At 35.1% G+C, this 17,442-nt stretch overlaps 1 protein-coding gene across 1 annotated transcript in view; it reads right to left on the bottom strand.

Annotated features, from left to right (window-relative positions):
• Positions 1-8,122: 8,122 nt before the first annotated feature.
• The window catches only part of Wdr49 (WD repeat domain 49), a 155,447-nt gene continuing 146,127 nt past the window's right edge, over positions 8,123-17,442 (bottom strand). Inside the window, exon 18 of the mRNA XM_028786760.1 lies at positions 8,123-8,511. Coding sequence (XP_028642593.1) covers positions 8,381-8,511 — 131 coding nt within the window. The 3' untranslated portion in view covers positions 8,123-8,380. The remainder of the gene's footprint in view (positions 8,512-17,442) is intronic.

Here is a 17,442-nt window from a genome sequence, read left to right as displayed (position 1 = left end):
CCTCCTGTGTATTAATTTAAAATGTATCAGTTCTTAAAACAGACTTTATCATAGTAAGCTTAACAGTAGGACTCCCATCTATTAGACTGTTGTGCATATACACGTGTGTGTGTGTGTGTGTGTGTGTCTGTGTGTGTGTACAAACACAGACAGACAAACACAATATTCTACATAAGGTACTACCTCAGGGAGAGTCTATTTAGTGGCATTTTGCTGAATACGTATTATGTAATAGGAGAAGCCCACATGCTACTGGTACTAAGGGCCTTCAAAATCTAGCATCATTTATACCTTAAGGTTCCTAAAAACAATGGTAAAGCTCTACTTTTAGCAAATGGTCAGTGACAAGAACTTGTCTAGCTTGCTTTATGATTCCTTCCCTCTCTTTTCTCTTCTCTTATTTATTGACACAGCTGTGACTCTGATTCAAGGAAAACTTGTGTTCAGATGACTTCAAATGTTTATAGACCAAGAGCAACTGAACAGTAAACCCAGTGCAGTGTAAGTCAGTGGGCAGTCTGGTTACCCCAACAGTAGCTCTTCTTTACTCCATGAATCTAACAGCAAACTGTCCCAACTCTCACTTCACAGTTTGTCAAAGGAAAGAAAGGGGAATAAAGATGGAAAGGAAACAAAATGATAGTCAAATATAGATAGTAAAATAAAAAATGACTGAAATTGTCAAACACTCTGACAAAACAGAGTAGGGAGAACAGCAACAGAAATCTGTAACCTTTTACAAGACTGCCCCAGTTATCAATTGTCCACTAAGGCAATTACAAGAAAGTCACCTATCTAATTATGCCTTCAGTGGAAACAGTTATGAATGAACGTTTCATAGAATAGTAATGTTGAGTTCTCAAAAATTTCAGTAATGCTAATTATACTTTATAATGATAACTATTAATTGGCTGCTAAGAAGTGACCTTTCAATGAAAACAAAACTTAAAGCCTTTAGAATAGTGATGCTATCCTTGAAGACCTGAAATATTACTTTCCTAGAGTTATATGGTAAGAGTTACTAAGAATCATTAGTAGGTACAAAGTTAAATAATGATCAAAAAGCCTTGAAAGTAACCTATAAAATATTAATTTGGTATTTCAGTTTTTTAAATATAAGTAGAAAAAATCTATTTAAATAAACACAGATCATTTTTTTAAAAAAAGGACAAAAATCTCAAAATTTAATACAAAGCACCAAGTAGAAAATTATGTGTTGATAAGACATGAATAAGGATGTAAATTGTCACATAGGTGCCTTTTAAGTGTTAAATCAATATACTAGGTTGTAGAAGCACAAAAGTAAAAAGTAATTTGTGAGACAAATTTTACACATACATGATTGTCTACATACCATGCTCTGATACATGTACATATATTTACACATATACATATATATGTATATATATATGCTTTCAAATTTTTATGAATATATACTCTTTTATGAATGTACATGCATATATATTCAATTTCTCAAAAATATTCCTGACCTGTTTACAGCTATGTAAGTTATTAAAATGTTATTACTGCTTTTCAAGCAAGTTGAAATTCATTTTATATATATATATATATATATATATATATATATATATATATATCCTTCATCCAACCGTGGGATGATAAATATTATTGGGAATGACATAACTCTTCCTAATAATAGAGTCTTTGTCTTACAATAATACTGGTACTGATATTTTTCATAATTGAAATTTACATCTGTGAGCAGTCATTTCTACCATTAGTTGTCCAGGCACTTAATAAGTTATAACATCAAACAAATAACTGCTTTTAAACTTTACTTACCTCATTTGGTTTTGAATAATATCTTACCAGAAAGCCCGGAGAACTGAGAGATAAACAACATGATGGATAGTGCTCTAAGAATTTGACCTTTCTACAATAAACAATTTTTAAGAAGAATGAAAGTAATATTTTATTTTAAAATAAGAAACATCAAATTATTTCTACACCAAAGTTAATCAAAGTGTCAGTTCTATGTTTCAATAAACACTGTCCATGTTTCTGAATATCTATTCTTAATTTTAAAGAACTTACCTGAGACTAACTTCTGATTCTTTACGTGAATGTTGTGATTAAAATGTGCTTACTGGAAAACCTTCTTATATAAAGTCGCTTATTGGTGGAGGCCAGCTATATTTATCTTAAACACTGAATGATTAATTCTTCCACAAACATAACAGGTGTGCACTATGCTGTCATGTGATCAAGTTAATGATACATGATTAAACGTAAGTGAAAAGAAAAACAGACAAATGGTTAAGAATTATTATTATTATTTCATTTCCTTTAAAAGTAGAAAGGATTGGAGAAATATGACAGATATTATAAATGTGCTGGACTCTAATAGGACTTGAAGTCAGATTCAAACATTCAACCTATCACAAATACTTCAAAGTGCTTATGAAGAAAAGAACAAGCGGAATCTAATCCACTCTCCAACTCTCTCAATTCATCAACTTGCACTTTGTAAACAGCAGAGGAATTTCCTGTGTCTGTGTGTCCCATTCTAATTTTTTGAAAAAGAATAGATGTTGAAAATATATATTTATATTTTACAAAAAAAACTTATTAAGATTATTGATTTACCAAATTATATATGTAAAAGAAAACACTGTTAATCCCAGGTAACTTGAAAGTAACATTGAGGTTACTTACACACAATCTTAACATTCTATATAACTTTCAGTACAAACCACCCATCAATAACAAGTAGATGCATAATTCAATAAGCTTTATCTCATTTTTGTAGTTCAATTTAATCATCTCACTGGCAGGAAGGTATTAAACACATATATCATCCATATGGCCTCTGAAAATGGAAAATTTAGTATAAGTTTCATTGAAACAAATATGACTATTGATCATCAAATTTAATAGTATTTCTGTTAACCTCATGAGAAAGAAATAAAATTATTCATATGCATCTTTAAAATTTGTATTTTAAAGAAATACATCTTCTAAAATATTTATCTCAGACCTTGGAACTTGTGAATATTTTCAGTCTCATGACCCAGTGAAAAACCTGAAGTGTTACGACTATGAATAGTGAACATCTCCTAACTAGCTTGATTTACTTGTTTCAGAGTTATAGATTAAATCTAGATTGTATTTCACACTAACAAATATCTCCCACACTGACCTACATCTTAGTTCATCAACCAGGAGTTTTGATTATAGTGGCATTCCCAAATGTTTCTTTTTTAAAAACTTGGAGTTTCAGCATTCTATTTTCTAAATTTAAGTATTTAGTGATGCCATAATTACTTTCCAAACTGGATCTGTTCTCTGTACATGAAGACTATCTTCCAAATTGTTTTACATATATGATACAGATAAGAATATCTAGGACTAGCATTCTGTGTTTTCCACCCATGTGGTAGCACCAGCAACAATATATCACTAGCACTCTTATTACCACTTTACTGTGTCTGCACATTGCTCAGGTCATAACGTGATTTATCCAAGAATCTGCCAGTACTTTTTCTTCCTTGCAAAGGTGTAGACAGTCACTCTGTCTTATTTAGACCATTCAATGTGATTTTTCTGTAGGATCTTAAATTAGAACAGTACAAACAAAAACATGCATTTTCCTCTTCTGGAGTAAAAAGATAACCATGAATTTTTGTTTCCAATTTTAAGGTGCTTTAGTAGCCAACGAAGTATTATTGTCCATAAAATATTACTGCACATCATCTAAATGCTTTCACAAATCTATTCTTTTTTACAACTGTATTTTGCCTCTCAAGAGTCAAAGATAAATGAGACCTTAAATGCTTTTGTATAAATTTGAGCACTGTCAGTATCAAGGAGTTAGAGTTATAATCTCATCCCTTATCATAGTATTTTATCATTTATTTTCTCAAATGAAAAATATACTTAATTCCAAACTTTAAATATACAAAGGAAAATGTTCTCTTCAATAAAAAGTTTAAAGTTTAATTTTTCCACTTGAGGACAGATTAATCTTGGGCAGCTTTCATTCTGTTAGTATAGTTAGTATTTTTTGAGTGACAAGAACATATTTTAAAAAGGAAAAAAATGTTACATTATAGCTTGAGTAAATATACATATTACAAACAACTATTGAAATCATAGCACATTTTAATGTGACAAGTTCCTTTCACAGTAGAAAAATGGTTTTTAAATAATTGTACTTAAATGCTAATTTCAGAAACAGTTTATAATTGTTCAGTCTACTAGCATTTGACAGGAGAGACCCTGCTACTTGTTTAGCACAATTAGATGCTATAGAGTATGAAAGAATAGGAAGATGTAATAGCTAAGTGTCATTTCTATGCCCTTTTGTGTATATTTTGTCAAATCATTAAAAGTAGTCACATGAAAAAAGACTTTCAGAGCTTTGAAGCAACTATTGAATTCATCAAATGCACTTTGAAACTGTTTCTAATTTTTTTTTACAAAGTAGAGCTTGAAGTACATGAGAGATAGAATTATGGTTTTATAAAGCATCTATCAAGTGCTCTGCCAACATAACATATACACAGAAAAAGTCACTCAATATGGAACAGACTGTATTATACTAATCTCTTCAAAAAGAGTTCATATAGGGGGTTAAAACATTCTCTTGGAGATAGGGGAGGAAGAATGGGATGAGGAACTGTCAGAGGGCAGAACAAGCGGGGGATAATGACTGGACTATAAAAAATTATTAAGGTAATAATAATAATAATAATAGATATGCATCTTGAAAAAATTTCTAAATTATACCTAAAATAATAATTGCTCATAAATCTCAGCCTAATTATCCATCATATTATTTATGAATACACTTGAGAAAGCTCAAGGCAAGATGTGTTTTTACTGTTTACATGTAAAAAAACTGTCTCTGCCTTCTATAACTGGACTTTCAATGGCTGGATGGATTCATGCACTCATGAGCAGAGAGAAGAATGTATGTGGAGGAAAGGTCTGTCACAAGGGATTTGGTATCTTTATTATATCTATTTTACATCTAAATAATCCTTTGCATTTCTGGGAATATGTCTCTGATTTCAGTTCACTGGACTATCATCAACTTGTAGCTCGTAAATCATTGTTCTGAGTTTGAACTGATAGATTATCCAATCAATCAATCCATTCAATGTATTTTGTTTCTGTTTGAACATCTAAAAGAATCCTTTATATCAAAGCAATATTTTAAGATTTAAAAATTGGTATTGAAATCTTTTCAAATTTATGTAAATGTGCCTGTATAATAAAAAGTTCTACTATCTCCATGTCCTCCTTTTTAGTGTCCCAAGTAGTTACTATTTACCACACTTGTGTCCATATTTATCAGTGTTCAATATAAAAGACAGATAAATAGGCATACAGATAGACAGATAAACAATAAATAAATAATAGACATACATACACACATGCATACAAGGCGTGTGTATGTGCTTTGTACAAACATACTTTTTGAATCATTGGAGAGCAAGTTGTAGCTTTGTATTACATAGAAATATTCCATTGCATATGATATATTTTCTGTAAAAAAAATACTTTCCACCTCAACACACACACAAACACACATATACCTCCTGTATCTTTGACATGTATGATTGCAATTCCATGAGAAGGCAAAGCCATATACATAAGAGGTATAATATCTGACTCACTATTCACATAAACACAAATAGAAAATAATTCTGTCCTCAGCAAATCTTTATACATATTCCCATTCCCAAGCAAAATGTTTGCTCTAATGATGCTTGCAAATCTATTATTAAAGCCTACATCATTAAACATATCCTGTGAAGTAGTAAAAAGAACCGTGAGCCACAAATGTCTTGATCTTAGAAGGAGACAGACCAGAATTGTAATCCCAACACTGATATTTTATTACTAGGAAAGCTCATCATGGAAAAATATGTCACATTTCAACATTAAAATAGATAAATTTTAAGGGAATCCACATGAAATTCAAATAGATTGAATGCTTTGGGCATGGGACAAAATTATCCACTATATATTAATAATTTACTAACGTCTTATTGCAAGAATTTTAAAGTCTAACTATTTTAAAGGCTTCCTTAAAAGATGAGCATATACAAATAAACTGAAACTGTGGAAATAAAGTTATTAATTCTTTATGAAGGACACAACAAAAATACAACACAATAATATTGGCTTCCTGAAAGATAATGTATATAATGTATATATATAAAGAAAAGTTTGCACAAGGAGAATCAGGAAGTTTCAGAACTAAATGTTGCCTAGTGGACTCTTTTGCACAGTGATACTTTTACAAAGGACCAGGCACTCTTTGGTTGATAGTTGAGTCCTTAGGAGCTCTGGGTGGTCCAGTTAGTTGCTATTGTTCTACTTATGGGGTTGCAATCCCCTTCAACTTCTCCAGTCCTTCCCCTAGATCTTCCATTGGGGTTTCTGGTCTGATGGTTGGCTGTAAGTATTTGCATATATATTGGTCAGGTGCTGATAGAATCTCTCAGTGAACAGCCATATCAGGCTCCTGTCAGCAAGCACTTCTTGGCTTCAGCAATAGTGTGGGGGTTTGGTGTCTGCTGATGGAGTGGATCCCTAGGTGGGGCAATCTCTGGATGGCCTATCCTTCAGTCTCTGTTCCTTTTATGTTCCTGTCTTTCCTTTGGATAGGAACATTTCAGGGTTTAAATTTTTGAGATGCGTGGGTGGCCTCATCCCTCAATTTGGTGCTGTGCCTATCATTTGGAAGTGGTCTCTACAGGCTCTATCGCTCTTTTGTTGGGTATTTCAGCTATAGTCATTGGCTCCTGGGAGCCTCTAAACTCCCCGGAGACTGGAACATTCTAGTGGTTACCTCCAGTTCCCCATCCCCTTCTGCTAGATATTTCTATTGAATTTCCTGATCATCTGCACTTCTCTCCTGTCTCTTCTAATACTTGTCACTGCTCCACTTTTTCCGGCCCCCTCCTCTCTCCCTTCCTGCTCCCTCCCTCCCTCTAGCACTTGTGATTATTTTGTTTCCCATTCTATGTAGGATTAAAGCACCTACACTTTGGTCTTCCTTCTTCTTAAGATGCATATGGTTTGTGGGTTGTATCATGAGTATTCTGAGCTTTTCCAGATAGATAAATAGCAGAGGATGGCCTTATCTGACATCAATGGGAAAGAAGGGAAGATTGATGCTCCAGAGTAGGGGGATGCTAAAGGGGTAAGGTAGGAGTGCGTGAATGGGTGAAGGAGCACCCTCATAGAAGCAAAGGGGAGGAGGGTGAGGGGAGACAGGAAGGGGGTGTTGTTGGAGGGGTACCTGGGAAGGGGGATATCATTTGTAATGTAAACAAATAAAATGATTTTTAAAACTTTAAAAATTTTAAAAAAGCTAAAAAATGTAAGCCAGTACAGTGTGGACTATCAACACATAAGAAAAAGAGGCTCATATAGTGTCCTAGTGAATTGAGACTTTATTATTGATACAAATATGTTATCATGCCAGATGTGTGTCTGAACATCTTTAAATAAAATCACCTACATTTTTATCAGAAAAAATAAAATAAAACACAAATGACCAGACACTTTGCTTCTTTTCCAAGGCTGTTACCTGTTTGGATATGGTACTTCACTGAACTTTCAAGTACAGTAGCTTATCACTCTCACCAATTCACACTAAGTGAATAAAATAATGAGCATAAATCTAAAATGATTACTAGGAAACAGCAATTATCCTGGTTTGACTACTACAAATAAGATATGTGTGTTAAAATAGTAAGCTGACTACATATACATCTACTTGTGCAATAATCACATGTTAATTAAAAATATTTGAACATATTTAAGGACATAAATGGTGATAATATCAATTAGATACACATTTTAGTGTGTAGAAAATTTTAACACTATACATCATAAACGTGTACAACTAAAATAAAAAACATATTTAAAAAGAATAAGATATACTGCTATTATCAATATCTAAGTATCAGTATCAAAATTGTTGTGGAAAACCAAATTGTAAAGAGAGAGAGCATTAAAATAGAGAGTTTTAAGTGAATTTTTTATTAATTAGTTAGTCTTTTATACATTGATAAAGATTTTATAATATTTAACAATGCATTTTTATAAACACATTATAAATGTTTGTCTACAGGGGCAATTATAGGGACAACTAGATAATATATTTTCTTCTGAAATAGACAATATCAATTGGCATCCCTCCTCTTTAAGACCAATCATTTTTATGTTCCTTCTTGTATTAAACAAGGCTGGGAATTATGAGTGAACTCGCCACAAACACAGAGTCTGAAGACAATGTTTCTCAAAGTTCACACTTAAAGTAACAGAGAAAGTGGGATGCTGGGTTCTTCTCTGCATCCTTGCTAGTGCTCTATGTCACAGGGGTGTGTTTGTTATTTCATCATAATTGCTTCTTGTTTCGCTTTATCTTCATTTCTCCATTTGTTTCTTGACACAATGGCTTGTCTTGTATTTCATGATACAGAAGTTCTTTGGGGAATAGGCTTTTCTCATCAAATACAGCTTTCAAAGCTACAAAATGATGAAGAAAATGGCATGAGAATTACATATATTGAGAGACCCAGTTAAATCAAAGGGCAAGGGGAAATCTCTCAAGTTCTTTCTTCTTTCTCTTTCTTTGTCCAAGAATTGATCTTTCTAGATCCAAGAATGTACTGGGAAGATTTTTTTCTAACCTTCTATTGTTTATTTTATTTAAATTTAAAGGACTACCCCAATCTCAAATGCACATACACACACACCTTGCACACACACATGCACACATGCATGGACATGCATATACAGCTTTTATATACACATACATACACACCTTATACATACACACAAATACCACCTCCCAATTCACACAGCTGTATACACATATACATACACACTTTGTACACACACATATGCACACATAAACACAAATACCCTCACAGCTTGTATATACACACATACCACCTCCCCATGCACACAGCTGTATACACACTTAAATAGATGTGGGACTATGCAAGGGTATCTTGGTTCTTGGCTAGGCATGGGCCTGGAACCCCGAGACTCCAAGGGAAAAATGGCAGGTGTTACGCCACATCCCCAGAACCCAGGGTCCTGACACGCAGTCTAGTTTCCAAAAACCTACATTGTTCAGTAGGCCATTATAGCCCCTCCCAAGTGCACAGGTAGAGAGTGTGACTACAGGCCTCAGGCCATAGAGAGATTTACATACTAATGAAGGCCAGAGGGTAGAGCAAATTAAGCATTCTTCCCCAGACCCTTTCCCTTTCTCCCTCCCTATTTAACTCAGGTCTGCCCTGAGTTTCAGAGGGGTACAACCAGATCCATATACAATCTGCCATGAAAATAAACCCTTTTGGAACCAAGGACTTTCTCATGTCGCTGGGGTCTGCCTTCACCAAAACCTCCAGCCTTTGGAATCTTAGACTTTCTCCTGTTTGAGGGACCCACTGCGTGGAAAGCCTCCGGGACTCCACCACTGCAGCCTATTTACCCACACATAGACACCTTGTTAACCCCATAGCTTGTATTCACATACATATGCACACATACAGACCATAGCTTGTATGCATACATACATACACACCTTGTACACACACATATGCATACATAATCACACACACCACCCCCACACAACTTGTATACACACATACACACACAGCTTGTACTACTCCTTTATGTGTATGATGACAGATATTGGTGATTTAAAGGTGAGAACTAAATAAGCTGATGTTTTCTGTTTCTGTTTTTTAATCTACTTAACAGCTATCAAGGGATTGTAAAAAAAAGCCCAGAACAAATTACTCTGTATTGAAATAAGATAATTAAAATAATCAACACACAGTTTGACTATCTGAATGACTAGGCACATACATCTGCAATCACATCTTACAAAATACTCTGATGTGCAGGGATCTGTAGCTTCAAAACAGAAAAAAAAAAAAAAAGAAGAGACAAATTATTCCTATGGCTGGTGATACTGCACAGCAGAAGTGAGAGGAAATTGCACCACATGTTCTAGGGAATAATTTTGGCTTCTTGTATAACTCTATCATTCAACAACTGAACACTGGAAGTACATTATACAAATGGTTTGCACTAAGGCTATGGGGCACTCACATGGCTTTTCTTTGAAGTGATTAAAAGCAGAAGCTCCACTCATGTTGATTATGTCATAAATATCATAAACAATAGAATATGGTGCTAACAGAAAACAGGGAACACTAGTCGTGCATAAATAAAAAATTTATAAGAACATGTAAAGATTAAGGCAAAGGTTTAGGTATCATTTGATTCAGTGTTGAAATGCAGATAGGATTTTAGTTATTTATCATGAAGATGGAGATTAAAGAAAGATTGACAGGGATGAACAGAAATGTCACCTAGAAAAAAACAAAGGGTTTGCAAGTGCAGAAAAACAAATGCTCCTTTCCAGGTGATGAGATAACTTAGTACAATAAAATAGAAATATAAAAGAGAAAAATAACAAGGGGTAAAGCTGAAGCTTTACTGATGAACATGTTAAATACCAAGTCAAAGAATACTGAAAAAAGAAAATCAGAATGCTAAACCACTTTATAATGTAGTAATATTTTGGACTAGAGAGTTGACCTGAAATTGGCTCCCCATAATGCCTGTAAAACCAAATGCTGAGGTGCATGTCTTCAATTCTACTGTTCTACAATTCTACAGTGAAAGGGGAAGTAGAGACAGGAGAAGACAGTTTTGTTTATTCCTTGACAAGCTGAAAGAAGGAAATCTACAGTGGATCTGTCCTCTGCTTTGCACACGCTCAATATGTGTTCCCCTACACACACACACACACACACAGAGAGAGAGAGAGAGAGAGAGAGAGAGAGAGAGAGAGAGAGACAGAGAGAGAGACAGACAGAGACAGAGACAGAGACACAGAGAGACAGAGACAGAGAGACATGGACATAAACATACACATGGACACACATGTGTATGTACACATAGGCATACACACAGACCCTACACCTACATATACTCCCCCCACAAATATTAAAAAGTAAAATAAAGCATAGTAAATAGTATTTTAAAAGCAGAAAATTAAACAGCAAAATAAATAAACAATAAAAAAAACAGTTCTTACTAGTAGTACAAACATGGCTATAAGCATTAATCTCTTTCCTTTTCCATCTTTTAAATTGGATAATAACAAGAAAGATGAGGGAAAATTATTCTGGCAAAAAAGGCTATTTTCATAGAAACACAGAGGGAAGGTGCAATCTGTAGTCTATAAAATTTGAAGAACACAACCAAATATCTGAGCTAAGACTGTAAACGTTACACAAGAAGAAAACGTCACAATGTGGAGTCTAAGAAGGCAACAACAGCAGCAGCAGAAAAAAAAAAAGTCACTCATCAGGGAAGGGAGAAAAACTTTGTTTATGATCAAATGGAAGCAGGACTGCAATAGAAGAAAATAGTTGTAAGAAAACATATGCAATTTACTGACATTGCTTCATATTCTAGAAGAATGTTTAGCTTTGCTTTGGTTGACCTCTGTATTTAAGTACATACATATGTTGACTATACTTGAGCTTCCAGTTAGGTCCTAGGAATTTATTTTCACTTTCAAGTAATGGTTCCTACCTTCTTTAGATAAATTAAGCAAATTTGGCTTAATCATTGGAAGACATAAAAGCAGTACCGAAGTTTTTCTTTTTTTTTTAATTCGATATTCTATTTATTTACATTTCAAATGCTATCCCCTTTCCCAATTTCCCCTCCAGAAACCCCCATCCCATCCCCTCCTCTACTTCTATGAGGGTGCTACACCACCCACCTATCTACTCCCACCTCCATCCCCATCCTGGAATTCCCCTACACTTGGGCATCTAAGAAAAGGAAATAACTCCTCTGCCCAGTGTCCATTTTTCCCTAAGGACTGAACTCTGTGTATTTTGTAGTTGCCTTGGGTACCCCACGCTGCCTTAAACCACATCCTACTCAATATAGGACCATGATGGCTCTAGTTCCTCGATACAGTTCAACCTAGTATATTTGCCATGATTCTATTCTTTACCACAGAATGGTGGCAAGTGATTATGAAGAGACAGGTGAATTTGTCATGCTCCCTGTGGCTTGTGACTGATTTCTTTTGAATAATCCTATGAAAGAAAGTTTGTGTTCATCAATTTCACAGCTTATCTTAAGGTAACTTTCCTGCATAACACCCACTTAGGAACCTGAAACTCTGTCTTCAAGGCTAGACAGCTTCAAATCTTAGAGAAGAATTTACTCAATTGTTAGCAACAGCCATTATTGCTCACATAGATCATCATTGATCACATAGACCTTTAAAGCATCTAAAAGCTTTCCTTCATACTTTCAAAGAATGCAACTCCCTAAACAGGCAGCATGGTCTCAACGAAATTGTCCCTGAGATGCTTATCAATCTATTCTTATATTAGACTTCTCAATGACCTACGGATACAATACTCTTTGTTCTGCCCCTGATAGACATCAAGTTTGCTTCTATCTCAATGGTTTTATACTTCTGTGGATAGTCCTGAGACTATTCTGTCTCAATGTCTTTGTGGATTCCATCTCTCAGAATTTGCCTGACATGCCTAGAGATTTGTGCTGTTGCCTCTCCAGTCAGGCCTCTACTGGGTGCTTTGGATACTGCTTTGGATCACAATGAAGATATATCCTTCAATTGGATAATTTGAGTACTATTTGTGAAGGTACACTACCTTGTTTTATTTTTCAGCATAGCACTTGTTATTACACATGCTTAGATTCTCTCTGATTTATTTACTTACCATGTTAGTTTTCTCACTGTTGTGAAAAATACTGAGAGAAAATTTTAAGCAAGAGGTCATTAACTTTGGTACACTGACTCCTTTGATCCTGGGCCTGTGGGAAGGGACCGTATGGTGGTTGGAGCATGTTGCCATAATTACCTCACAGTAGAAGAGTAGAGATGAAGGTACCAGGAATAAGAGAAAACTCTCAAAGATATTTTTCCAGTGAACAACTTCCTTACTCTTCATTAAAGTTCTACCACTTCTCCCAAATAGCTCTAACATCTGAAGACTAAACATTCAATACATGAGAATAACACTTCATAGTCTAGCCATGGAACTTGTTTACTAATAAATTCAACAGAGCGAAACCCTTGCCTAACCTTGTAACACCTTATATCCTAGAACACAGTACTGTCTTTGGTTAATGGAAGGAGATCAAATATATATACATTTTCATGAGCTTATGAGCTCTTGCTGCTTTTCCTAGGACCTGAATTCAGTTCATAGGACCCATGTTAGGATGTACAGCCTACAACTGCCTGGAAAACCAGTTCCAATGCTTTCAGTGCCTCCTTCTGCCTTCTAAAGGCACCAATGAAGAAAGTCATATCCATACACGTAAGAATATATCTCAAAAAATCTTTTGTTATCAGTAATCTCTTGCATTCATTCTTTCCTACATGGAAAACTATGGCATTAGCTCACTCGTGACTTCATTTTATAGCTGGCTGCCTGACAACCATTTCTATAATGACAACCACAAAGTATTTTTAAAGTGATAAAAATAAAGTACGTGCTGGTTGTGAAGTACTGAAAAATATCTTCACTAAAATAACATGACTTACAAATGACAGGGTTTATCTCCTGACCTCTGGCATTCTTTTTCTAACTAATTGACAACTTCCTCAGACTGACAGCAATAGCAACACTCTAAAACATTACCTGAAATATGGAAGATGTTCTGTAAACAGCACATAACAAGCTCTGGATAATCTGTCTATGTTCAAGTTTCTGAAAACCTTCTGCCTCACCAAGATTCCCAGCCACATTCTAAATCCTGCACACTATTCTGACTACACACTCTATCTAACTACAGTGTGGGTAATGGATATGAGAATGGCTTAAGCATCTTGGTAAAATGTGTTCTTGCTCAACCAAGGGCAGAAACTGAGTCTCTGCTTCTCTAACAGTTATGTTCACCTGGTGATGTCCTTAAGAAAACACCTCAATATATGATCTAGATTGGCACTGGCAAATTATTGTTCCATTTCAGCCTTTATCAGTTACAATAAGCTGAGAATGGTGGAGGATGAAGAAATTGTGGTCAGGATGTGTTATATGACAGAAGATCATGTTTTCAATAAAAAAAGTCAAAACAACAGATTAGAGGCAATTTTCATATGATTCCTAATAATATTCATAGAGGCCATTATCTGTTTATCTTTTCAAATTATTTTTATCACATTTTTATTTGTTCTTTCTGTGCATGAATGTGTGTTTGTGTGTGCAGGTGCATGCACTCCACAATGTGTAAATGAAGGTAAGAAGACAAATTATAGGAGTCAGTTGTCTGGTGCTACCATATGAGTTCCAGGAATCAAACTTCTGTCTTCAGAGTAAGTAAGCTTCAACTGCCTTTTCCCACTGAGCCCTCTTACAAGCCCCAGAAAATCTCTTTCATATTTTCAGATAATTACAGACCTCTGAATGTATGTGTTTGTAAATTTAATGATGGGTTTACCTTATTAAAAAAAGCTACTAGAGAGTACTGTGCAGTATATATAAAACTAGATTTTGAATAAAATCCATGTCTATACTTTTCATCTGTACTATAAGAATCATAGAGAAAAACCGTGTGCTTCTGTGGAAAATTGTACTTTGTCATAAACATCCTTGCAGGTCATCAGATTCAGGCTAAGCTTACTGGTCTTGAATTATTTTGTCTCTTTAAGAATTTGCAGGTGGAATTACTTGAAAGTATAACCAAAAGGCCCATTTGTTAATGGTTCCTTTTCACCAGCCTATAGCACTGTTGGGAGATGGGACTTTTAGGAAATAAAATCTAATGGAAGGAAGTTAGGTCACCAGTAACTTGTATTAGAAGCAGATATGTTACTTGTCCTTCATCACTTTCCTATTGTGTCCAGCTAAGTATGGTGACATTCTTCTGCCACATGCTTCAATCCTTGGTGTAGTCTCTAGCTGTAGACTCAGCATACCAAAGCTAAATAGTCATGAACTGAAACCACTGAACCCATACACTAAAATATATTCTGTCTATGTTGAATATCATCAAATATTTATAACAACACCAGAAAGCGGACCAGAGCAGTAGGTTATTGGAGGATATGCAACTTTCCTGTTAGGTAGAAACTTACTTGACTTCCTCCTTGGAGACAGCAGTTTTTAATATCTGCATCTAAATTAAATTAGAGCTGATCTCCCTATACAAATCATTATTACTAATTCTAAGTTCTTTCTTCACTGTTAAGCTAGCTACAAGCCTCCCAACTAACTTTTTCAATTACTATTTACCACCATCCCCAACACCACCCAATGACAACACTAAGAATTAAGTCCCAACAGCTCAGATACGGCCAGACTCTAAGAGCTTCAGCCATCTGAAACGACTGTCTTTCAACATGTAGGTCAGTAAGTGTTCCAAGATATGTACCAACAAAGATTCCTAAAAGATAGATTCTGAGATCTTGCTTCACCATATCCAGAAGGCTTTTGGCATCTTCTGGCTTGTTCTGTAGTAACTGATACACGTTCAGCACCAACAATATAGGGCCTGACATTGACAATGTTCACTTCTACCTTAGGCTGAGCTTCTGCAATGCAGAAATAGTTAAGAAACCGCATCAGTCTTTTGTGCACCAGAAACAATTAGCCACAAAGGGGCCCAACTGCTCTCACATTGCTCAGACACAACTCTCTCATTGTTTTCAGACTCACAAATCTTTCTTCATTTGTGCAAAAGCACGGGCCTCCTTCTTACTCTGAGTTTGCCTTCTTTCCTGAGAATAGTCCCTATAACAATAGCCAAAATAAAATCATCTCTATAATTTTTGTAATTTGTCTCTACAGACTGCAACAATAATAACAAAACCCACTTGGCCTGAAGTGTTCCAATACAGCACATTCTCTACACTTGATGTTTTACAGGTTCAAGGAGTCAGTGTGAATGGTTCTGGGAGTTTACTGAGAAGCCTGCCTGACCTGTGCTAGCTTTAAGCACTACGAATAAGGCATATAAAAGGGGTGTTTCAAGCTGTTTGAGAACCCACTGAAAACAACTTGTAAGCTAAAGAGAGGAAGCACAAGATGTTTCATGATGAAAAAGAAAGACAAAAAATACAAAAAGATATTAAAAGCCCAATAGCCAAGATGGAAATGCTGCCCAGGGATTAGGAGTTGTTCAAAAGTGTCCTACATACTGAAGTAGTAGTTTAGAATGTTGAAAATACCTGGCAAGTGCCTTTTATGGTACAATTTCCAAATAATCTTTGCTATTGTTTCCATGTTTTATTCCCTTTATAAATGGAAATTATTTTTAAAAATTATTACTATATAATTTACAGCGGGTAATGACTATGAGCCTAAACCCCCCTTCTTATTTTCTCCAGAGTTCATCTCCAAAGACCCACTTAGCTATAATACCTATATATTTAATTTAAAATTAGATGAAAAACAAAGTTGAACTTTAAATTAATTCTAAAATATGTGTATCTTGGCTATGTTGTTCCTCAGTCCCCATAATTTCTTTTTAATTCCTACAGAAGGCACACCTATATTTCTGGTAAAGTAATAACATATGCAATGAGAAGCATGAGTAAGTAGGCACTTATCTTATGGGACTTAAGACCCATCCCATGAGAAGGAATTCATGCCTGACACTCTTCAGATGGCCAAGAACAAGAACTTGAGATTAGATAGGCCATTGACCTAGGAAAAATGGAATGCTATGGTATGCTAAAGGAACATAGCCATAAAATGACCCCTAACAACATCCTTCTATACTCATAGATCAGTGCCTTCCTTGGCCATCATCAGAGAAACATCCTCCTATGTCAGAACATGGTCCAGAAATAGACTCACGTGAGGAAAAAATCTAAGTGTTTATGAGAAAACTCCAAGAAAACTTGGCAAAGACTCTTGTTACCTCAGTTTCTTCAAAAACATGGAATTGATCTTGTAATTTGTTTTTATGCTCCTCCCAGGTATAGCAGATATGAGTGAATTTAATTCAAATTACTCATTACAATTGGTTGTTTGTTTATATTCATCTGGAAATACATGTTTTTGCAATGTGCAACTTGTCTTTTAGATTATATGCAACTTGAGCTCACGAGAACATCATTCATGCGATCCTCCTTATCTCTCAGAGTATTTATTGTCTAGTGCTCTGAAAATGTTGGCTATTGCACAAGACTTTAGCCAAACTCATTTTTAGGCTCCATTTTCCCTGGTCCTACCACCTATAGAGTAGCAAACTCTTCTGAAATATATGGGAAGAAATACAGAGACCCACAACTGGGCAGTGTGTTGAGAATGAGAGACTTTGAAATACTCTATCCAAAATGGGATGTCTCTATCCAATCCTTCTTCTGAAAATTCAGGAAACTCTATGGAAAAGGAAAAATTGTAAGAGCCAGTGAGAATGGAAGAC

This window comes from Grammomys surdaster, unplaced genomic scaffold (assembly GCF_004785775.1).
Source record: "Grammomys surdaster isolate TR1022 unplaced genomic scaffold, NIH_TR_1.0 125580, whole genome shotgun sequence".
Classification (NCBI taxonomy): Eukaryota; Metazoa; Chordata; class Mammalia; order Rodentia; family Muridae; genus Grammomys; species Grammomys surdaster.
The sequence above is the reverse complement of the archived record's forward strand: the minus strand, read 5'-3'. Positions and strand labels throughout refer to the sequence as shown.